Genomic DNA, 24,176 nt, shown 5'->3' with positions numbered 1-24,176 from the left:
TGATTCCGTGGTCGTATCTTATCGTGTATTGTTTAATACAACGGGCTCGATAAGTTAGTGCGGGTCCGTTTATGTCGTGGGCTCGCACGGAAGTCAATTGCGCACGACATCATACGACTGTGCGGTTGACGCGTTTGTTTGTGTCGCAGACTCACCAGGAAGTTAAATTCAATCGTCAACGGCGGCGCCCGATTTGCATTACAGTTATTAATTGTCCAGCTCCGTTAAACCGTCTGCGCTGCTGCATATTTGCTCGCTCGGTGCTTTGAATATTGCCCGCGTCGTACCGTAGACGACAGTCATGAAAAGCGGAAGCTACACGTGCGTGATATTGACCAGTATGGTGTCATTGTTGTTTCTCATGATGGTTCTGTACGACGTCTTCAGCCCCCAGCAGGCTGGCAGCCCCATCCTAAAACAGGACTACCAGCTGTTGGGCAGGCCACTGTACAAACTGGACCTGAACTGGCCCAAAAACCCTGAACTCTTCTCTGGGAATGTGTTTGGAGTGGCTGTCAACCAGTACGCCGGTGTTGTGTATGTGGCACAGAGAGGTACAGTAACTCCCGATGACGAGCAGACATCTTTTCCTGTCATTTATGTCAAGATGGTGTTGGCGTGCTCCCGCTTTAGGTGACAAGGTGCCCAAGGTGCTGGTGTTTACAACAGAAGGCGATTTCCTCATGTCCTGGAATACAACTACCTTAGAGATGCCCCACGGTATATTTTTAGCAGATGCCATGTCAAACCCGACTGTCTGGATCACAGATGTGGGAAAAGGTCCGTATGGCCACTGCATCAAACAGTACTCGCCGTCAGGGAATCTTCTGCAGGTGACCACTTGGATCTATTATTTAATTTAGGTGCTTATTGTCTATTCGATCACCACCACTGCCCGAAGTGTTTTCATGTTTGTATTCTTGTATTGTATCATGACAATAATTTAGGGAGATAATTTAAAAAAAAAAATACATCACAGTAGGTCTAGTGCTGACCTAAATTTGATATCACAATTCCCCCCCCCCCCCCCCTAATAGTCGATGTGACTTGAGATCTCAACCTGCAGGGCGCCGTTGGAAATTCAGCTACTGTGGGTCGAAGACGAAGGCGAGTTGGAATGTGGGGTCTTCGGCAGAAAGAGAAGAGGAAAGCACAGCGCCTAGAACAGAATGTGGGGACTTTAAACGTTGGGACTATGGCAGGGCAATCTCGGGAGTTGGTTGACATGATGATTAGGAGAAAGGTTGATATATTGTGTGTCCAGGAGACCAGGTGGAAAGGCAGTAAGGCTAGAAGTTTAGCGGCAGGGTTTAAATTATTGGTGGTAGGGGAGAGTGTGGCTAGACAGTTTGCCTTGAGGATGTTGATGGAAAAGTGCAGAGAAGGTGTCTTTGTAGATCTCGAGAATTATTGAGCTATAGAGTTATTGCAGTATACATTTTGTAATGGGATGAAATAATGCTGCATATTGTTCAATTGCATAACACGAGCATCACTCTATTATTGTAATCCTTATTAAATAATGGGATCAATGTTTGTTATTGGCCGGTGACCAGTTCAGGGTGTGCCCCCCCCCTCACACCTGAAGTCAGATGAGAGAAGCGCCAGCACACCCGCGACCCTAGTGAGGATTAGCAGTTTAGAGGATAGATATTTATTTTATTGTATTTCTTATGGTTTGGCTCTGTTGTAGGTGTTCACTACTTAACCCATAGGTGGCAGCAATGCACTCAAACAAGCCCAGTCTGCCGGGGATCAAGAAGGGGAAACGTGACGTCGTGTTGAATAAATACAATGCGGTGATCTGTAAATAAAGTGAATAAAAAGGGAACTATAAGACTGATTGTTGAGAACACCACATTGAACAAACACGGCTGTGTCGCTCAGACAGCGACCCACGGTGAAACTTTGTGCGATTGCTCACTCGACAAAGCTAAATGCTAACGTAAACAAGCCCCTGAAGCACTTTCTATCTCGTCTGATCGGCAAACTACCATCTTGTTATCTTCGTGCCCCAACCATGGAGCAAACTCGAAGACACAAGTGCTTCAACTGCCACCACGATCGCTACACGGTCCACGGCATTGTTTTGTTTACGTTACAGGAACGGCACTCCTTAGTGTGATACGTACATTATTACATGCACGCGCTCGATAACGTGCTTCATCTTCAGGTGATTTTACACCGATACGCCTGTTTTCGTCATCCCAAGTCTTGCGGACGAGCGAAAAAATACAATCGATGTTCCCCTTTTTCCATATGGATCATTAACAAAATATCGATCAAATCAAGCTTCTCGATGAATCGCCCAGCACTAAGTAGGTCTGAAACCCAAATAATCTCCGTAAATACGAATGCATACTGGTGATTTTCGTATTGCAGACCACCCAACAAAAATGTCCTAAAAGTGTTCATACTGAAATAATGACGATCTCCCGATTTACTCACAAATTTACTTAGTGTGAAATCTGGGTCTGTTTATTTGAACACAACGTTGATCCTCACATGAAGCAATTACTTATTACTCAAATTGATTCCTTCTTGTTACGCAGTCTACGTGTTGTGTGAAGTTGTTGGTCGATGAGAGAGAGGAACAGGATTGAAGTCTTCACTGACCAATATGAGGGTCAATCTAAAAACCCTTAGTTCGTCTGTTGGCGAGTAACCTAAATACAAAAGAAATGGTTCAAATCTCCGATCTCGTTTAGTCCTCTCTCTCTCTCTCGCTCACTTCACTTTACTTTAGCGCCAGCTCTTGCCCCCCTTCCTCGGGGATGCATTCCTCGCAGAGTGGGAGGACGGGTCCTGACTGTTGTTTGTTGTTCACTCAACAGCAGTTCAGAGTACTCACCCTTTTTGGAGTCTTTAGAGGGGGTGCTGAAGAGCGCTCCCGCTGGGGACTGCATTGTGCTGCTGGGGGACCTCAATGCTCACGTGGGGAATGACAGTGAGACCTGGAAGGGCGTGATTGGGAGGAACGGCTCCCCGATCAGAACCGAACAGTGTTCTGTTATTGGACTTCTGTGCTCATCACGGATTGTCCATAACGAACACCATGTTCAAGCATAACGGTGGTCCACACGTGTACTTGGCACCAGGTAACCCTGGGTCACATTTCGATGATCGACTTTGTGGTATTGTCATCGGACTTGCGGCAGCATGTCTTGGACACTCGGGTGAAGAGAGGGGCGGAACTGTCAACTGATCACGACCTGGTGGTGAGTTGGCTCCGATGGTGGTGGAAGATGCCGGTCCAAACGTATTGTGAGGGTCTGCTGGGAACGTCTTGCAGAATCCCCTGTCAGAAGGAGTTTCAACTCCCACCTCCGACAGAACTTTGCTCATGTTCCGGGGGAGGGGGGGGGGGGACATTGATTCCCGAGTGGACCATGTTCCGCGCCTCCATTGGTGACGCGGGCGACCGGAGTTGTGGCCGTATGGTGGTCGGTGGCTGTCGTGGCGGTTATCCCTGAACCCGTTGGTGTCCACCAACGACATTGTGAGTCGGTGGGGAGAATACTTGGAAGACCTCCTCAATTCTACCGGGGGACCAGAGGGTGTGTTCCAACTACAGGGGGAATCGCACTCCTCAGCCTCCCTGGTAATGTCAATTCAGGGGTGCTGGAGAGGAAGGTCCCTCGGGAAGTCGAATCTCAGATTCAGGAGAAGCAGAGTGGTTTTCGTCCTGGCCGTGGAACAGTGGACCAGCTCTACACCGTCGTCGAGGGTGCACGGGAGTTCGCCCAACCAGTCTACGTGTGTTTTGTGGACATGGAGAAGGCGTTCGACCGTGTCCCTCGGGGAGTGCTTTGGGACTACGGGGAACCGCTGATACAGGCTGTTCGGTCCCTGTACGACCCGTGTCAGAGTTTGGTCCGCATTGCAGGCAGAAAGTCGGACACGTTTTCGGTAGGAATTGGACCCCACCAAGGCTGCCCTTTGTCACGATTCTGTTCATTACCTTTATGGACAGAATTTCTAGGCACAGCCAAGATGTACAGGGTGTCCGGTTTGGAGGCCTCGGCATTGTGTGTCTGCTTTTTGCAGATGATGTGCTTCTGATGGCTTCATCTAGCTGTGACCTTCAAATCCCGTTGTAGCGGTTCGCAGCCGAGTGTAAAGCGGCTGGGATGAAAATCAGCACCTCCAATAATGAGACCATAGTCCTCAGTCGGAAAAGGGTGGGGTGCCTTCTCCAGGTCGGGGTTGAGATCCTGCCCCGAGTGGAGGAGTTCAATTATCTTGGGGTCTTGTTCACGAGTGAGGGGAGAATGGAATGGGAGATTGACAGGCGGATCGGTGCAGCGTCTGCAGTGATGCGGACTGAATTTACCGGTCGATCTACGTTCCTACCCTCACCTTTGGTCACGAGCTGTGGGTCATGACCGAAAGAACAAGATCTCGGGTACAAGCGGCCGAAATGAGTTTCCTCAGCAGGGTGTCCGGGCTCCCCCTTAGCGATAGGGTGAGAAGCTCGGTCATCCGCGAGGAGCTCAGAGTAGAGTCGCTGCTCCTCCACATTGAAAGGAGCCAGATGATGTGGCTGGGACATCCGATTCGGATGCCTCCCGGACGCCTCCCTGGTGATGTGTTCCAGGCACGTCCCACTGGGAATAGACCCCGGGAATGACCCAGGACACCATGGAGAGACTATGTCTCTCAGCTGGCCTCGGAGCGCCTCGGGATCCCCCCGGAAGAGCTGGATGAATTGGTTGGGGAGAGGGAAGTCTGGGCGTCCCTGCTAAAGCTACTGACCCCGTGACCCAACCTTGGATAAGCGGAGGAAAATGGATGGATGGATGGATATTTTAGATGTATCAATGATATTTTAGCTGTATCATACATGTAGACATCCATACATGATGAAGGTTTTGAATTCTGAAGTTTTTGTATGACTTTAGAGGTGCATCTTTCCCTCACAATTTTATAGAATTCTGAATTGTATGATTTGAGGGGCACGTGACTTCAAATGTTCCACTCTTAAGATCTTCGATCATAGCCCTTTGCAGACATTGCAGATGACAAATGACTAGGCTTTAGCACAAGTCTGTGCTCTCAGGGTTGCTCTTGTTTCTGTGAGACCTCAAACAGTCTGTTCCATTTCTCCCCCCCCCCCCCCCCCCCCCCCCGTCCTTGTATTTGTCAGTTGCTTGGTACACCAGGAAACGCTGGCTCTGGCCTTAATCCTCTGCAGTTTGACCAGCCAGCTGAGATCTACGTCCATGACTCCGGGGCAATTTACATCGTGGACGGTGACGGTGGGATGAATAATCGGCTCATCAAATTATCCAAAGAGCAAGAAGTGTTGTGGGTGCATGGAGCAAAGGGACCAGGCCTGGCTCAGTTCTACATCCCCCACAGTGTGACCATCGACAATGCTCAAAGGGTATGGGTGGCTGACAGGGGGAACAAGAGGATCCAGGTCTTTAACTCCCTTACGGGGGACTGGCTGGGATCATGGGGGAGCTGCTTCACTGAGGATGCACCTTACTCTGTTCGCTTGACACCTGACAAGAAATATTTTGTTGTAGTCCAGCTCAACACCAACCAGATTTCACTACTGGATGCACCCCCGGTAGGTTTAATTGGCCAGTGCAGGGTGGTCAGTGTGATTCAACTGGCTGATGACGTCAAGCCACATTTGGTTGACTTGGACCTGAAGTCGGGGGCACTGTATGTAGCTGAAATCGGTGCCCAGCAGGCACAGAAGTTCACCCCCTTCAGCCTAGGTGGGGGCTTTGTATAAAACAGAAGTGAACTGCCCTAGTTGAAAACATTGCCAAATAATTAAACATTATAACAAATGACAAATAAATAGAATGGCCTGCTGTTTCCATGCAGTCAAACCCTTAGGGGCAAACACAACCCGTTTGGGGATTCTGGCTGACTACCAATTTGTTTCTCGAGTTTCCCGAGTCTAACAAGAAGTTAGCCGGTCTAAATGTACCGTATCTTCCGGACTATCGAGCGCATCGGAATACAAGCCTCGCCCACTAAATTTGTAGAAATGTATTTATTTTTTTGAACATACATTAGCCGCACCAGACTATATGCCGTGGATGTATACGATGTGAAATTAGACATTTACACAGATTTTGTAAATGTTTATTTACGTACCTTAATTGTTTCCAAACAGTGCCTGTTAAACAGAAAAGTCATTGTTTTTAGTGCACCTCCTCCTGTTCACTGAAACAACTGAAGTCGTCGTCTTCAGTGTCGGAGTTGAAGACCCTCAGAACATCTCAACCATTTCTCGCTCTCAACGCCATTTTCATCTCGAGGCACAGTTACCGCTGAAGTTGTGCTGTTCTCCTCACGTAGCAGTCCAGCCTTTTCGAGATCCGTTGGCGATCGTAGATTCTTTCACACCGCTCCACGCTTTTAAGATCCACTGGCAGACCTCAGAAAGGGATGATGTTTTCAGCATTTATATATGATCCCTATTTTAACCGCATCGTCGCATTGGTTGCCGCAGGGTTTAGAGCGCGAAAAAAAAAGAAGTAGCGGTTCATAGTCCGGAAAATACGGTAATATGTTAAGACAGTGAAGCAATTAAAACAGTCTCTTTACTTTAATGACAAATGAGGCTGTAATAAAACTTGCCTCGCTGATCACATTGTGTTCTTAAACATTACTAACTCCCGCATAGCTGTTTCATTTATTCTTTGGGTTAATCTGGAATGTGTTTTAGATGATGGGGGGGGGGAAGCATCTGCATATTTGATTGTAATGACGATATAATCGTTATTTGGTATGAATGAACGAATTCACGAATGACCATACAGACTTTTCAGAATTTTTATTGCTGTCATGGGAAACAGTGCCAGTGCTTCAGTCGTGCTCTTTAGAGGTTGCTACGGCTTCAGTTGTCCACCAGATGGCACCGTCGCTCAAGTCCTGAAGCTTTGTATCATTTTCAGCGCAATTGTTAGGAAAGCCTCAGTGCTTCATGAGGCTTCACTTGCCCACCACTACTGCGAATGTACCGTCCATTCCTTCGGCATCTCCAGACGTATTGCCAAGTATGTCCAAAAAAAAAAAACCACACAAGGGATTTGTCTCCGGTAATTGGAGCCGCTCTAGTACGACAACAGACAGTCAATTGACAGAGAACACATTTGAGACATAAAGACTTTGACAAAAACCGTCACTGAGCAATAAAGGGTTGCTAGTTAGCTCAAATGACAATTGTGCAAAAAAGATGCAGACTCCTCTCGCACTTAGAGCAGTTCGAATGACTAATATTGCAATAGTCCGGTGCAATGAGCATTGTGCGAAGGGCGCCGAGACGTCAAGGAATGTATGCAGTTTAACGTGACTAGTAGTGCGATCATCTGGGACAATGTCGATTGTGCAAATGTTGCAGATACTCCTCAGTCAGTGTGCAAATGGGGCAGATGCTACTCTGGCATGAGTGGCCAGTATTGGCCAAAAACAGAAATGCAAGCCTGTCCGGGTGCATTTTTAATAAACAGTCAAATTAAAAAAAAAAAAAAAGAAATAAAATGAAAAAATGGAGTATTGGACAACAAAACTGTTCCAGCACAAAAGGCACACAGATCCACCATTCTGCATGGCCGTGCAGCTGAAGAGGACGGGTTAAAAACAAAACGGTAAACGCCTCGGAAAACCGATCGAACATTTCTGCTGACGAAACTTGGATCGATGTGACTCACTGCCGAGCGGGGTGGCCAGCAAACGTGGCCGTGGCCACCCCCTGATGGTGCCCCTGGCTAGCTGAAATGAGCTCACAGATGGGGGCGGGGGGGGCAGTCCTCATTGCACCAGTGCGACCTCTAAAAAAAATTTTTTCAGGGGCACCGTTGAAACATTAGGGCACACGTGCGCCCAAATTGGTCACACTCTGGAGCCCCGAGTTCGTTTGCTTGTTAGTTTTGTAGTTTCAGATCAGCACCCATTTGACTCAGCGCCGGTAGTGGTGAGTGGGGTTTGGTTTTGGTTTATGATCTGTGGGTGAATATGACACGAATGATGTGATTGTGATTATTCAGTTTTGTCTCTGCCTTGAAATACTGTCTGTGGATTATTGCTTGATATCATTATGGCAATACTTTAACGATGTGTTGTTTTTCTTGCACTGCAAAGTTCAATGGAACGGGATGTTCATGCCTGCCTATGCATGCACTTCTCTGACCCGTCTTAAATGTTTTATGGCATCTCAATTAAAGATCCCATGGTAAATGTTATCGGAGACACCATGTTGAACGATGTTTCATGCTTAGTTTTTTTACAACTCTTCAATGGGATATGTGACGATTACACTCAATCACTGCTTTTTGGTGGTGTTATCATTTTAACAATGAACAGTCTTTCTGTTCTTGTAATAGATGGTAATTCATGGACTTGACATGCACCTTATACCAACTGCTGGATTTAGAAATGGGGAATTTAATCTGTTGTAGCGTATATGAGAGTTAACTAAAAATGTCATTCATTTAGGAGAAAAGAATAAGACGGAAGCGACGCCTGCGTTATTTCCGGTTTAGCGGAATTTTAAGTGTAATCATCTGTATCGTAAGGGGCACCACGTCAGTCTCGTAATCTGATGGTTGCTACACTTTATGAAATTTGGAGTTCTAGATGATAGAGGCTTACTTAAACTCAGACAGATACAACCAAGAGTGGATTTTTATCGTATATTTAATGGCATCTACAAAGGATCTAGAGGGAAACACACAAAGGGGGTCTAACTAAAGAAAGAAAATAACACTAATAATGGCAAAAAGAAGGAAAATAGTCTTACGAAAGGGGAAGTAGAACATCATGTGTCGGACTAAAGTGGGAAATGCGAGCGTTTAACGGGTCCATTCCGGACGAGAGAGAGAGGACAAAGTTGAGATTTTGTCTGACGCTAGTAATTTCCCCGAAATTATTAGGCACTAATCTAGTACAGTCTGGCAATCACTTGCCGTGTCTACTCACAAACCTAAACGAACTGGCCTCTGGGAATGGTCTCTGTCTGGGCACGTCTCAGAAGACACAGTGGTTGCGGAAGAAAAAGATGCACAAAAATGAAACGAAACAAAAGAGGCGGAAGAAGAAAAGTTGTTGTTCGTGCCATTTCTCCTCCAAACGTGGTGTTGCATCCGAACAGTTCAATTTTGCTCTCATCCGACCGGAGTCTATGCTCTCAATATTTAACTGTCTTGTCCAAATGTTGTTCAGCAAACTTTAAACAAGCTTTGACATGTTTTAGTTCCCCCCCCCCCCAAGTAATGGGGTCTTGCTTGGTGATCGTGCATACAGGCCATGGCGTGACTCACTTGTTTTCCTTGTGACAACAGTACCTGCTAATTCCAGGTCTTTTTGAAGCTGTCCACAGGTGGTCCTCGGCTCTTGGACAACTCTTCGGATTATTCTTTGCATTCCTCTGTCGGAAATCCAATTCATGGTGGTATGATTGGCTTCCCACTTACGTATTATGGCCCACCGGAACATCGAGAAGCTTAGATATGCGCCTGTAACCAATGGCGTCGTTATGTTTTGCGACAATTAGTTTGCGATGGTCTCGAGACAGTTTGTTGCTTTATCCATCTTGAGGTGCGTCTTGACTCGCACCTTGGCAACGAGACCTTTTTTTTTTTGTAAGCTATCAATTAGGACTGAACCGTCTGCAATTCATTTGCACCGACAAGGCGCTGGATTGCCGTTTTGATGATGGATAGATTTTAGTCTTCAATACTTTTTCCGTTTCATTTCACACGATGAGCTTATTGGTTCGAGTCGCGTTGTGTTTATGGATCACTTGGGTCGTTCCCAACACCTGGTGAAAATGAAATGTCAATAGCACCTTGGGAAATATATTCAGTGAGAAAAATGGTGACGTGTTCAATACTTATTTCCGCTGCTGGATATAGGAGTTAAAATGATGTGTGAAAGTCGGAGGTCTTTCAATGTGTGGGTTAAATTTGAAAAAGCGGCACTAGAGGGCAGCAGGTCCTTGACGACAACATCTGCGGTCAGCTCGGCTGCAGCCGTCACGTGCCTGGTTTCTCGGAAAGACTTGATGCAGATGCACTTTGTTTGTTTGCGTTTTAAGACAACGACTAGGGTGACCCACTTTCTATTTTTGAAAAGCGGAAGTGGTTGGGAAATGAGCCCCCCAAATGACTTCACATACCCGCCCAAACCTTATACCATTTGAATCTCTTTCTAAAGCGACGTATTCAAGTCACAAACAGTGAGATAAAGACCCCCCCCCCCCCCCAAAAAAAACAAAAATGTCCGGGATTGTGTCGGCCCTTTTGGATTTCATTCAAAGCCTGTGAAAAGAGTTTCGCCTCCTACACCTCACCTCGCTTTCCGGCAGGTACCTCCACTTCGCTCCCGTGCGCTGCAAGCAAGCATGTGTCCATTCTGCTGTCTCCCATTTCGTACTGAGGAATGCGAGTGTAGGAGTGAGACAATTCTGCACACCAGGACGGTCCCACCGACACACAGTTTTTTTTTTTCCTCTCCCCAAATGAGTGTCCATTCTCCTCACACGCTCTTCCTTTTCTTCACACTTTCCACTCTCACGCAGCCTTTGTTGTCCGCTGGTTCTCTTGTTGCCCTCTTCCTCTATGCTTTCTGCCTTGTTGGCGGTTTAGCTGACAGACTCCAGTTGGATGTCATGGCAGGGATGCAGACAGCATCCTTAATGTGTGGGTGTGCCTTTAGAGTCCTTCTGTATGGGGCAAGCCCACAGCCAACTCCCACACGCCTTCCCCATGCTCACAGGAGGGATTCCATTCTCCAAACAAAGACCGCTTCCTGGTTAAATTTGTCCATTTGCTAAATGCGCCGTATTAAAGGGGTTTAAGCGGAAGAGGAGGGAGCGCTTTCTTCTAAAAGACGACGACGAAAGAGGAAAATCTCGTCCCCCGAGTTTGATTTGCATCCATTGAAATATTCCAAACCTAATGTATCCCGGCTTCCTGTAAAATGTTGAACAGAATTCTAAATCCTTCACGTCACCAACAAAGATGGGAACGGTCGCGTACACACCCTTTCAAAAGTTAGCTCCGACCATTTCCTTGTCTTCTCGTGTACTCAAATTTGCATTGAAACACTTATGTGAGGGGAAAATACATTTTTGTGTGCGCGCGCAAAGTGACGCATCCAATTTGCAGTCGGTGGCCCAAATTTGTGGAAGGATTTGGTCGAATAGTAACGCCAAAGAATATGCTGTCAGGGTCATTTTACTACTGAATTTCCTTTTAAAAATGAATTCATTTTACTGATAGAAGTATTTGAGTTATTGGCAGTTGTTTCAAATAAAAAAACAAAAATCTTCGAAAGTAATATTTTTCAAACTTTTAATTCCAAAATGGGTTTACTGTTAGGTGTCTGAAAATAATGTTGTTGTTTTATTTCTTAAAGACGCGAATTGCGTTTTTCTCATATTGCTTAATATGCCTTTTCCACAAAAACCAAAACAAATGCATCTCAGTATCTTTTTTTTGGGGGGGGGGGGGGGTTCTTTTACAAAGTCATTCTTTGTCGCTCATGTTGTCTCGGCCGTTCGCGCCGAACGAATGAGCGAGCCTCGCTATGTTGTTGCGATACGTTGGAGGGAGTCTGGGCGCTGAAGTGCCAGGATGAGGCAGCCGTTTTTGCATTCGCCTAATAGCAGGCGGCAAAATAGATGCGGTTATTTCTGAGCTACGAATGAATATGCAAGAAGTCAATTTCAATAGGCCACCACCATTTGCGCTGTCAGTAAGGATTGCTATTACCATGAAGGCCGAAAATGTTAAATCATCCATAAGCTTTTGACAGGTGGGGGCCATGATTGGGTAGAAAAGGAGCTTCCCTGAATTGCTCAGTCATTCACAAACAAAGACGGGGCGAGGTTCACCTCTTTGTGAACAAGTGCGCAAGAAAATAGTCCAACAGTTTAACGACAATGTTTCTCAACGTACAATTTAGGGATTTCATTGTCGACGGTCCATGATATCATTAAAAGGTTCAGAGAATCTGGAGAAACCGACATCGAATGCCCGTGACCTTCGATCCCTCAGGCGGCATCAATGCGGAAAGGATATCGCCGCATGGGCTCAGGAACACTTCAGAAAACCAATGTCAGTATATCCAGTTCGGCGCTACATCCGGAAGTGCAACTTAAAACTCTACTATGCAGAGCAAAAGCCGTTTATCGCCAACACCCAGAAACGCCGCCGGCTTCTCTGGGCCCGAGCTCGTCTGAGATGGACCGCCGCAAAGTGGAAAAGTGCTCTCCGCATTTCAAATTGTGCAATTTAAAAAAAATAAATAAATAAAAAAAAGAAATCACTTAACACACACTACTGTTTATTAACACGTTCTACCGGTTTCATTCACCCATATTAAGGCTGACGGATGTATAAAGATGAAGTTGTGGAATGATGAGGGGGAGTATAATTCCCTTGCAGAAGTACTGTATCAGTTCCTGTGTGCGGTTGAACATTAACAGGCTTTCCCCTCCCTGACTGCCAGTGTGAATGTACATGAATGAATCTCCTGCTCTCTGCCGCATCCTGTGGCCCTGCTGAGGCAGACAGGAGAATCAGTGTCTCGTCATCACAGAGCTGTTAAACAGAAGCTTTTGTCACATCGGACATAATGACCTCGTCTGTAGTTTTCCACGGACGAGGGACTGGGTCAGCGGCCTGTCGGGAAGAAGGAAGAGCGGGTATGGCGGTGGAAGACGGAGAAGAAGAAGAAGAATCACCTTTTCTTGTCATGACCATGCATGCATGCACACGAAATGTAATATGTTACACTATGTGATATATATATATATATATATATATATTTTTTTTTTTTTTAAATTTGATTGCATTTGATTTTGTGGCACAAGCCTCATGGAGTTTTAGCGGCTGACAAACGGGATTTGTCTTGTCTTTAGTTCTTGACAGACACAAACCGCTCGTCTGTCTCTGGGGGCTTTTGTTCTCTGATGACGACGAGACAGGAGCGACAACACATCAGCCATAATTGCGATGCGTGTAGTTTCTTGACTGTCGTCTACTGAGATGCGAAGCCGCGGAGAGGAAATGAAATTCAAGACACAAGCCGTTGATTTGGCAAGACTGCTGAGCTCGCGAGAGCTTTGCCTGCGCAAGCGAGCAAAAAAAGCCAGCGAACACAAAGGTCCGTCCGAAACAATGTACGACGGGATAGGGCGGCCGCGGCTCGGTTGGAGGAGCGGGCCATCCGGAAGGTCGGCGAAACGAATCCCTCATCTCGTTGGGGGGGGGGGGGGTGGAAGCTCCAATTGGGACTGTTAGGAAAGCTTACTGTAGAGAGGCAAGTTCTCTCCCAGAACTACTTCCTAACTAATTACTGAACAAACAATACACGATATGATACGGATATTGGCATTGCTTCACACAAAGTCGCCCCTCTCTTACTGCATATTGATCGGAGGCGTGCGTCTCGCTCACCTTTTTGTATGTCGCGTCACATGACCGACAGCCATTGCACTTGTGTCAAAATAAAAGCACGAGTTTCAAAATAAGACCCCACGTAGAAATGAACGAAAACTCGAGTGATGGGCAGACACCCTCACGGACCGGTTCTGGCCCGCGGGCCGCACGTTTGACACCCCCCCCCCCCCGATAGTGTCTATTTATTGTGATATATATTTAAGTAGCCTCGTCATTGTCATCGGCATCAGCTTGTCGTCAATATCTCAGTCAAATCCCCCAAAAACCTTTTGGCGTTGATTATTGTCAAGTAACACAGAACTAAACAAATGCGTGTGACCGCTGATAAGTACAGTTGTGCGCCGAAGTTTGCGTACCCTGGCACAATTGGTGCCAATACCGTTGTTTTTTTTTTGTTTTTTTTTTAATGATTGAGCTGCTCTGAAATGTCTTCCAGTCGAATTGGAACCCCATTCAAAATCAAATGCAGTGTGTTTCGCCTGCTCCTTCGCGGTTCCTGTAAAGAGTCGAACAGATTCTGCTCGGGCGCGCACAACCGTACGCGCGTTCTCTCGCTGACGAAACGTTCTCACCCGGTCGCACGGAAGACGATCACCTGATTGTTCCACACGTGGCTCAAGTTACAGTTAAATCAGAGACATTATTTTCACATCAATTGTGCTGAATCTAGGCGGGGTAAAGGTAAAGGTTCACAAAGAAGTAAATGTGCTATTGATTGCTGATAAATTATGACCGGTGCATTGATTCAACGTGACTCGGGTTACAGCCATAAGATCGAAAATCGCCCGAGCCCTGCCCATGAATAATTCAAAGAAGAACAAATGAATTAGGATTTCAAATATCAGCCCCAAACAGAAACTCCCCCCCCCCCCCCCCACCCAAAAAAAATTCACCGTCCTGCTTTATGTTGCTATTGAGATATATGCTTGGCTTAATTGGAAAAAAAAAAAAAAAAAATTCTTAAAAGCCATTGCATATTACCAGATGAACCACGACCAAATTGCATGATGCACCATGTATCGTTTTCATATTGCGTCAGGCCCACAGAATCCAATTGAAGGACCTCTCTCATGCTGTGAACATTGGCACTTAGTCCGTAGTTCTGGACCGAAAAAAAAACTATGCCTGCAGAAAAACAAAACAAAAACAAAAATCCCCCAAAATAGACCCGGTAACAATCGCCTACGTTGAAAGTCTGGATGTTTTTAAGCCAATAACAAGTGAATATGGCGAGGTGACATACATTTGTGTCGGCTTTTTTTTTTTTTTTTTTCTCCGTTAAACTTGATCATACGTGAGGTAAGTGCCCGCAGATTCATTTCCGCCAATATACGGTACACGGGGCTTTGTCAGCTCCACGTTGTTTTGATTGCATCGCTCAGCTTTTAGAGAGTTTGGGAAGATGACGTGACGCAGGCGTCTGCTTTTTCAAAACATTTTGTACAGCGGTGGCATCGATTGAAAAAAAATCCATAAAAAGAACATTGACAAGTTTCATTGTCGCCACATCACTACTTTAGGAACCATCATATTCCCTTTATTGATCATGAAAAACCGTCAGGTTGTTAAAAATCGTATCTCATCATATTTTGCTCTTTGATTTAGATCAAATGTATTTTTGAAGCGTAACTGCAAGCGGCTTGGTATTCACACAAATAACAAAGCAGCTCCTCCATTGTGTTCTCTTTCATAGTACTAGTACCACAAGCGTAAAGTTTGAAAATTGATCACAGTTTCATCAGGCCTAAACGTTTTTGTGGAAGCTAAATATTATTTGTGAAGAAAGATGGAAGTTTCAAACTAATAAGAGAAATGAATGTACATTCCGATATGACGAAGATGGGAATAGATGGTGTTATTTTTGGGACGCCGTCATCTTCAGATCACATAATCAGCACAATTCAATCTAAGTGTACATTTATCACCATCGCCCTCCCGACAGCAGAAGCACAACGGAGGCAGAGGATTTTCATAATGGGTTTTCTTTTGCCTTCCTATCATCAGTCAAATGATGAGAAATCGATTTGATTTCCACCGTGTGATGTTATGTGGACATCACTGGGTAAAACTCTCCCCCTTTCCCGCGCACGTGAGCCTGAAACGGAAAACCACACCCACCCACCTCGCAGGCTTAATTGGCCCGTTGCGAGGTAAATTAAACAATAGCCAGATGTAATTGAATCTCGGCAATACCCTGTTGTGGTACTCGCTGTATGCCTGTAATAATGTTTTTGCCACAATGGCCTCTTCTGTTCCTCACCAATTAACACATGCATAACATCAGCTGGATCAAGTTGTGTTTGATGCCCGTGTTGTTCTCCAGGCGCCCTCTTATGGCACTGAAATCGAATAAATGGTACAATTTTGGTTCCTTAATGACACAGGGTGCAGGTGCAGGGTTCTTCTCGACATGGCATTGAGGAAACGATTGATTTGACGCAAAACTTGTTTGTCCCCAAAGAAGGCAGAGAAACAGACTCGTAATGTATTTGTCGTCATCTGCGTTTTCGGCGACTTGATTTTGATGAGATGCAGTTGCTGTTGTTGTTGTTGCAACGTGGCGTAAAAAAACTGCGAAATTAGATATGCATAAAGTGGGTACGGAAAAGTATTCAGACCCCCTTCAATTTTTCACTCTTTGTTATATTGCAGCCATTTGCTAAAATCATTTAAGTTCATTCCCCCCCCCCCCCATTAATGGACACACAGTACCCACAGAATTGTTGAAATTTTTGCAGATTTATTTAAAAAAAAAAAAATGATTAAAAAAATTATGAAAAAATTTTTATTAAAAAAAAAAAAAAAAAAAAAACCTGAAATATCACATGGCCGTAAATATAAATAAAGAGTACAAAAGAGTATAATAGAGTGACAAATTAAATTATATATATATATATATATATATATATATACACAAGTACACAAGTTTCTTTACCATTATTGATCAAATTGTATGAAAATGACCCGTAAAGCGATGTCATTCCATCTCTTCGCCATACAGTGTTGGCTCATCGTCAGCCATTTATTCGTAGGCTGGCTTCAAGTCTATTTTGGTTCGACCCGTCAAATCACCTGTCCTGGAGTTCACTCGCCGTTCCCGCTTCGAGCCACGTTGCCCGAGATGATGTTTAACCAGTGTCTGTACAACTGAATGGCATTCAATTATGAACGCGTTTATCGGTATTGAGGTTAGAGCCCTTTCTAATTTACTCCTCCTCTGTTGTCGCAACATTAAGACCCTCGACCCCACATCCCCCCCACGCACGCACACACACACACACACACACACAAATTCACTCGCTGCTCACGTGTTATCTAAACTTCCCACATTGGCAATCTGATATTAAAGCCTGATTATGAAGTCTCCTTCTCGCCTCCCCACTACTCATCCCCTGCCAAATGAACACAGCGAATGAGCTTCTCCCACGCTGTTTTAACAAGATTAAAGCTTCGAATCAGGTATGGTTTCATACCAGTTTTGTCCAGAAGGAAACTTGAGACTCACCAATATCATTAGTGAGCAGACATAATGTAATTACTCTTGAAGAGGGTGTCTGTGTGTGTGATAGTGAAGTGTTGTTAAGGCTATATTCATTCATCAGCACCGGCAAAATGTATTTCAAGTGAACCTTTTTGGGTCATTTTCCCAGTGGCTTCATGTTTTTGTCTGTATGGATTATACATGTAAGTTTGTGGTGAGCTTTATGCTTTGTTTGCACACAACCATAATAACTGAGTTGAACTTTTTCCCCATTTCAGGCGTCAAGAGTATTGGAGGTCAGAGGTCTCACGTTTATCACAGTTAAGTGTCAGATGTAGGCAGCGTGGGTGGGATGCAATGTATGCGTTTGTAAATGTGTGTGCGTGTGAGACCACTGCAGGATGACGCGAGTTATCTTCGTCGACCTGTCGGAGAAGAAAAGTCAGATGGCACAGCAGATAAGGAATTCGTGGAGGAAGTAGAAGAAACCCGCACGAAGTTGCATATGTTGCAGGATGTGAAGAGCGGAGAGGATAGAAAATGCAAAAGGTTGGAAGTCGGAAGTCATAGAAATGATCATGAATGAAATCGGATAAAGTGAGGGAGAACAGGGCAAGATGGAGGAAGGCTCTTGCATGTGTGAAGCATTAGGTTGTAAATGAAACCTTTGCAATGTATGGGGTCAGTCTTTTGTGGCCATATGCACCCATGTTACTGTGCGGTACAAAATGACTGTTTTGTACTTTTTGGGTGGCCTAAAACACCCAGTACAGTGCAAATGTATTGTTAAACAAATATAATAAAGCTTGAAAATGTTTGGAAAGCTTTCTATTTTATCCAAACATACCACGCTGGTGTGCTTGGTTGGGCAGTCTGTAGTGGCAAGTCGAGGCGGTTCGCTTTCATGAGCCGCGAGGAATTAGTGTGCTTCGTAGTTCCAAATACGTTGCCATAGACGAACGGCTTGACAAAAAAATTGGTCGACAACAGGTATGCAAATAGTGCAGAGTGGCTCGACAACAGTGAGTATATATATATATATATATATATATATATATACACATTTCTTACTTTTTTTGGGCAAATGTGTTGTTATTGTTGTTACACAAAATGTTTTCAACTATAAATATATCAGCTGCTGCAATCGAGATGCATCTTTTGACCCAAGCCAGCGACATTTCCAGGGATTTGGGGCCCGGTGAAAAACTACCACTACAATGCTGCAGAACATAATGATAATGCATTCCACTTATAGCTCTTTTCTCGGCATACAAAGACGCTTTACAATTTCATGCATCGTTCAGGCACTCCTCAGTCACACCATGGTGGTAAACTACCTGTGTAGCCGTAGCTGCCCTGGAGAAGTCTGACAGACGCGCGGCTGCCATTCTGCGCCCTCCGACCACCACCAAACATCTAACCACATGAATTCGTCGACAATGTGGGGGAAGTGTCTTGCTCTGGGACACAACGACGACACGAACCGACGACCCTGCAGGGCGAACTCTTACCCTCGGCGGCACGCCGCCCACAAGATTGGAAATAGTTTTCTCCCCCATGAGAGAGAGAAACGTCAGCTGTTAAGCAGCGATCGATAGCAATGGATTATTATAATAATAATAATAATAATAGAGGATGATATTGATAAAGGAGTCTTTGATTGTCTTTTATTGTTATTGTTCATCATCCATTATTGTGCTACATTCAACTTGCTATTTTACCAGTCATAGTTGTATACCATACGAAATGTTTCTTGAGAATCTTGACTGCACAATGTTCAAGGATATTGTAAACAGATTTTCACTTTGTCTAAGTGCAGCCATGTTTATGTTTGTCGCCCCATTTGGTCTTCAGTCGTAATGTTTGCAGACGTCACATCGCCACCGGAATGTTGTCTGTCTGATGACTGACGAAGAGACAAAGACGAGGCACAAAGTGGCTTTTTAATGTCAAGACTGGATCGATATAGGTAAAATATTGGGCTGCAGGGAACAACAGTGGCTTTAAATGTTGCCCATGTATCATGGCTTTAGTGATGGAGGATCAATGAGCCATTCTCACAAACGTTTTCCTCATGCATTAAAACATTAGGCATACATAGAAAATAAAGCTACATGTATTCCTTTGGAAAGGAGATAGGGGGTATATTCAGCCAACTTTTGACCCGAAGATAATACGAGTGTCAAAATACTGTAATTTCTGCATCTTTATGACTGACACTATATAGACACAAGGACACGTGAGCATAACGCCAACAAGAAATGAAAATGGAAAAAATAATTGAGTTGGTCTTGTACAGCCTTTTTGTCATCTACAACAGCTTCCACTACTCTGGGAATGTAGCAGGTCAATTTCTCCACACACCGGTTGGGGGCGTGTCGGGGGCACGAAAGGATACAACATCCATTCGCCATAATTCAGAAACTGTGAACAATTATTATCTCAAACAACTCGACCTCAACGTCCTTAGCTGCTGTATAGTTGCGTTATAGTGATAGAGAAAGAGGAACATCTGCCTCTATATTCCGAGTCACAGCTCCACCAGCCGTACCGATGCAGACAGTCCCAAAGCGCCGCCATTTTCTGATGACAGAAAACATTGTGAGAGCTGTGAAGAAACACCCAAAGACGACAGTCAGTGACATCACTGCCAACCTCCACAGGGCAGCGGTGAAGGTATCGCAATCCACTGTTCGACGAAGACTTCGAGAGAAGAAATATACAGGCCATACCACAAGACGCAAACCACTCATCACCAAAAAGGAATCTGAAAATCAGATTGGATTTTGCAAAGTTCAGAGATGAGCCACAAAAGTTTGGGAACAAAGTTTTATGGACTGATGAGACCAAGATTAAAGGAAAGGCCAAAGTATGGAGAAAGAAAGGATCTGCTGTTGGTCCAAAACACAAAAGCTCATCTATGAAGCATGGTGGAGGTAATGTCATGGCTTGGGTTTGCATGGCTGCTTCTGGAGCGGGCTCACTAGTCTTTATTGATGATGTTACTCATGATGTTAGCAGCAGAATGAATTCTGAAGTCTACAAAATAATTTTGTCTGGCAATTTACAGAAAAATGCATCCAAACTAATCGGGAGAAGCTTCATCATGCAACAAGACAATGACCCACAACACACTGCCAACACAACAAAGGGGGGTGGAAGGTCTTAGACTGGCCAATACAATCACCAGACCTTAACCCAATAGAGCATGCATTTTACCTCCTGAAGAGGAGACTGAAGGGAGAAACCCCCAGAAACAAACAAGAACTGAAAGAGGCCTGGAAAAGCATTTCAAATGAAGAATGCAACAGTCTGGTCTGGTCAATGGGTCACAGGCTTGATGCAGTTATTGCAAGTAAGGGTTATGCCACCAAATGTTAAATGTTATTCACTTTAAGTTCATTGAATTATGTCTCTTCCAATACCTTTGCTCACTCGAAAAGTGGGTGGCTTCAAACAAAAGATGCTCTTTCCTGAGTTGTTTAACACATTGACAACCCCAATTCATAAATAAAAACAGAATACAAACATAAATAAAAACAGAATACAATGATTTGCAAATCATGTTCGACCGAAATTTAATTGAATACACGACAAAGACAAGATATTTAATGTTCAAACAGATAAACAGATAATCATTAATTTAGAATTTGTTCCAAAAAGCTGGACACGGGGTCATGTTTACCACTGTGTTACATCACCTTTTCTTTTAACAACATTAGAGGAACGTTTTGGAACTGATGACGCTAATTGTCCAAGCTTTGTAGGTGGAATTGTTTCCCATTCTTGCTCGATGTACAGCTTCAGCCGTTCAACAGTCCGGGGTCTCCGTTGTCGTATTTTACGCTTCATAATGCGCCACATATTTTCAATGGGAGACAGGTCTGGACTGCAGGCAGGCCAGTCTAGTACCTGCACTCTTTTACTACGAAGCCACGCTGTTGTAACACGTGCAGAATGTGGTTTGGCATTGTCTCGCTGAAATAAGCAAGGGCGTCCATGAAAAAGACGTTGCTTGGATGGCAGCATGTGTTTCTCCAAAACCTGTATGTAACAATGCTAGTAAATTAAGGGAAAGGGGGATTTTCAGTTGGGACCAAACAATTACTTACTGAGCCACACATGAATATAAATGTGACCAAATATGTAATATATATAAATATGAAGCATGTCATCGAATATTAACAATACAATCTTTACATTTACAATAAGTACTAAAGAATCAACAAAATCATGTACAAACAACCCAATTCAAGATTTTAGTCCCTTTATTAGCTCAACTAGCTGTGTTAATGGACTTTGTTGACAAAGGGGAGACAAAGCAATAAGGTTCTTATCGGATTAAGTCAAATAAGACAAAACTTAATTTAAGGGTGTGTTCACATAATGTATGAAGTGTTTTTTTTTTTTTTTTTTTGATAGGGTATTACTTGTGTCATGAGTGCTCATAATAAATTAAAATAATCGAATCATGCAAACTTTTAAAATGTGCCAAGAGAATGTCAGGATGATGATCCGGATACATAGGTTTTTATTGTTTTTTTTTTTGCTTCTTGTTTACGTTTACCCGTTTCACTTCACAACATCATCGTTTTTAAATTGGGAGGACCATATTGAATTGGCAAGTGGCATAAAATAAATATATTTGATTCTGTTCGCAACTCTAAGGCTAATGATATGGCCTCCGCAGCTTATATGAGACTGAGGTCATTTGTCTTCCTGACACCCTCCCACGCAAAAACGCACCCGTGCACACACACGTGCACGCGTGCGCCAAACACACAGGCACTCGTGCACACACGCATGCCCGCACGCACACAGTTTATGTATTATTATCTCCATGTGCCCCGTGACTGACTGGTGACCAGTCCAGTGACCGATGTCCGCTGCGATAGGGTGTAGCTTCCCTGCGACCCAGAAAAGGATAAGCGGTATCGCGAAATAAGGAAATGTAATGTCACATTTTTACAGCATGAAATTGGGAGTGTTGGAATTAATGATGAGGAGGATTATATCACATCATCACTGATGGAATTGCAGTGAAACAGGTTTAATAATGCCTGAATGTCAGTATTCCATTTGTCTCTACATTGTAAAACTTAGTGGCGTGTGCGTCTGCTTTTATAAGTCGCTTTACTGGCCAAGAACCTGCTCACTAGTGTAGCGATTATGTGTGAAATAAGAATTGTAATTCATTTAGGATAAAGTAATAAGCCGGGAGCGACGTTTGCGTGACTTCCGGTTTATCGTAATTGTGATTTCATTGTTAAAAAATCAAATGTCTCGAAAAAAGGGCACCACGTCAAATGTTTTCAAGTTTAACTTTAGGCGAAATGACGACAAACCTTTTTCATCAGTCTCATAATCTGGAGGTTGCCACACGCTACGACATTTTGAGTGCGAGGTTACAGAGGTTTACTTGAATTCAGAACACACAAAATACGACCGTGAGTGGAATTTTATGGTATATTTAATGAAACATACAACTACAACTACAAACTACAACAAGAACATAACACTAAGGGTAAACGAAAGAAGGCGTACGAAAATGGAAAAGAGGACATCGTGTGTGTGGTCGCTCGGCTAAACTAAATGAGCGTGTGGGCGTTTAATGCGTTGAGTCAGAGCGAGAGAAGGTAAAGTTGGGATTTCGTGTGAAGCTAGTCATTTCCCCACAATTATTACGCACTGATGTTGTACATCATAGTAAGGATTGCAGTGTCGACTCACGAACGCTGATCAGCTGGTCTTTGGGGTGGTCTTCTTCCGGACCTCAGGCGGGAAAGAAGCAGGTTCGGTTGAAAACCAGATGCCCAAAAATAAAAAGTAGGAGGAAAGGAAAGTCGTTGTCCCATTTGGGATGCGCTCATAACTTCCCTGCCGGTTGACCTGGTGGCGGACCGAGCTCTGTCCCTCAGAGGCGTTCGGGAACCGTCCGGGATGCCGGCAGTTGCTCGTTGAGGCCCCGCCGACCGATCGTGGCTAGGGAAAGCGATCGGAGCCGCGTGGTCGACTTCTTCGATCAAAAACGCTGCCGGCTTGGTTGCCGCCACGTGCGCGAACGCCCGCGGTGGCACCCGGATGCGCCCAAGGACAAAAAGGGAACAAAAGAAGGGGGGAGAGAAGGGGCCAGCTAGTGAGCTACCAGCACAGAAGGAAAAAGAAGCCTCAACTCAACTCAGCTCGACTCTACTCCACTCCACTGAGAAAGGTGTGAGTTTAGAGTTAAATACCCCAGGGGCAGGGCGTAGGAGGAGGGAGTGCCGACCACGCCGCGTAGAAGTTGTCCAAAAGCGTAAGATCGAGGATGAGCTTCCGGGAAATCCAAGAACGCCCGTACTCTTCCCAGTCGACAAGGTACTGGAACCTCCTCCCCTTAGGCCTCACGTCGAGGATGAGCGACACTGTGAAGGCCGGATGGTCGTCAATAACCCAAGGTGGGGGTGGAGGTAGAGGGGGTTCAGCCGGAGGGCTTAGGGCGCAGATGGAGACAGGCTTCAGCAAAGAGACGCAGAATGCGATGAATTTTCAGGGACTATGGAAGCTTCAATTGGACGGAAGTGGGATTGATGATCTTGGTAATGGGGAAGGGACTAATGAACCGCGGAGTGAGTTTCCGAGACTCTGTCTGAAGTGGAATGTCGTGGGAAGAGAGCCAGACTTATTGACCCACCTTGCAATGGGGAGCAATGACGGGGAGCAAGCAGTTTGTTGCGAGTCAACGCCACCCGGACGTTCTCCCACACTGCCTGGACTCTCCGGAGGTGATCCTATATGGAGGGAACCGCTAGCGCCTGCTCCTGTATTTTGAACAGTGGTGGGGTTGGACATCATAGCAAGCCATGAACGGGGACATACCGGTAGCGGAGCTGGTGAGAGTTGTGGGCGTACTCAATCCATGGGAGGAATGAGCTCCAACACAACAACGCAACACAACAGAGGGCGGATTCTAGGGATTGATTGGCCTGCTCCGTCTGGTCGTTGGTCTGCGGATGATACCCTGAGAACAAGCTGGCTGCTGCGCCCACTGTTTTTACAGAATTCCTTCCTAACCTGGGAGGAGAACTGAGGACCTCTGTCAGAGGCCATGTCAATGGGGATACCGTGGAGTCTGAAGACATGCTGGACAAGGAGGTGAGCAGTTTCGATGGCAGATGGTAGTTTGGGGAGGGGAACATAATGGACACATTTAGAAAAGCGATCAACAATAGTGAGAATGATAGTTACCTTCAGAGGGCGGTAGGCCGGTAATGAAGTCCAGAGCG

At 45.0% G+C, this 24,176-nt stretch overlaps 1 protein-coding gene across 1 annotated transcript; it reads left to right on the top strand.

The window, feature by feature from the left end:
• The first annotated feature begins 116 nt into the window (after positions 1-116).
• LOC133417796 (NHL repeat-containing protein 3-like) lies at positions 117-8,437 on the top strand. Its single transcript, XM_061705915.1, has 3 exons — positions 117-554; positions 634-833; positions 5,147-8,437. Exons 1-3 carry the CDS (start codon positions 302-304, stop codon positions 5,744-5,746), a joined length of 1,053 nt encoding a protein of 350 aa, XP_061561899.1. The 5' UTR covers positions 117-301; the 3' UTR covers positions 5,747-8,437.
• The last annotated feature ends 15,739 nt before the right edge of the window (positions 8,438-24,176 follow it).

The sequence above is a fragment of the Phycodurus eques genome, chromosome 19, assembly GCF_024500275.1.
Source record: "Phycodurus eques isolate BA_2022a chromosome 19, UOR_Pequ_1.1, whole genome shotgun sequence".
Lineage (NCBI taxonomy): Eukaryota > Metazoa > Chordata > Actinopteri > Syngnathiformes > Syngnathidae > Phycodurus > Phycodurus eques.
The sequence above is the reverse complement of the archived record's forward strand: the minus strand, read 5'-3'. Positions and strand labels throughout refer to the sequence as shown.

Coding starts and splice junctions, on each gene's coding strand:
- LOC133417796 (XM_061705915.1), top strand. CDS start 302: ATGAAAAGCGGAAGCTACACGTGCGTGATATTGACCAGTATGGTGTCA. Junction 555..633: donor TGTGTATGTGGCACAGAGAG/GTACAGTAACTC, acceptor CTCCCGCTTTAG/GTGACAAGGTGCCCAAGGTG. Junction 834..5,146: donor CGTCAGGGAATCTTCTGCAG/GTGACCACTTGG, acceptor TGTATTTGTCAG/TTGCTTGGTACACCAGGAAA.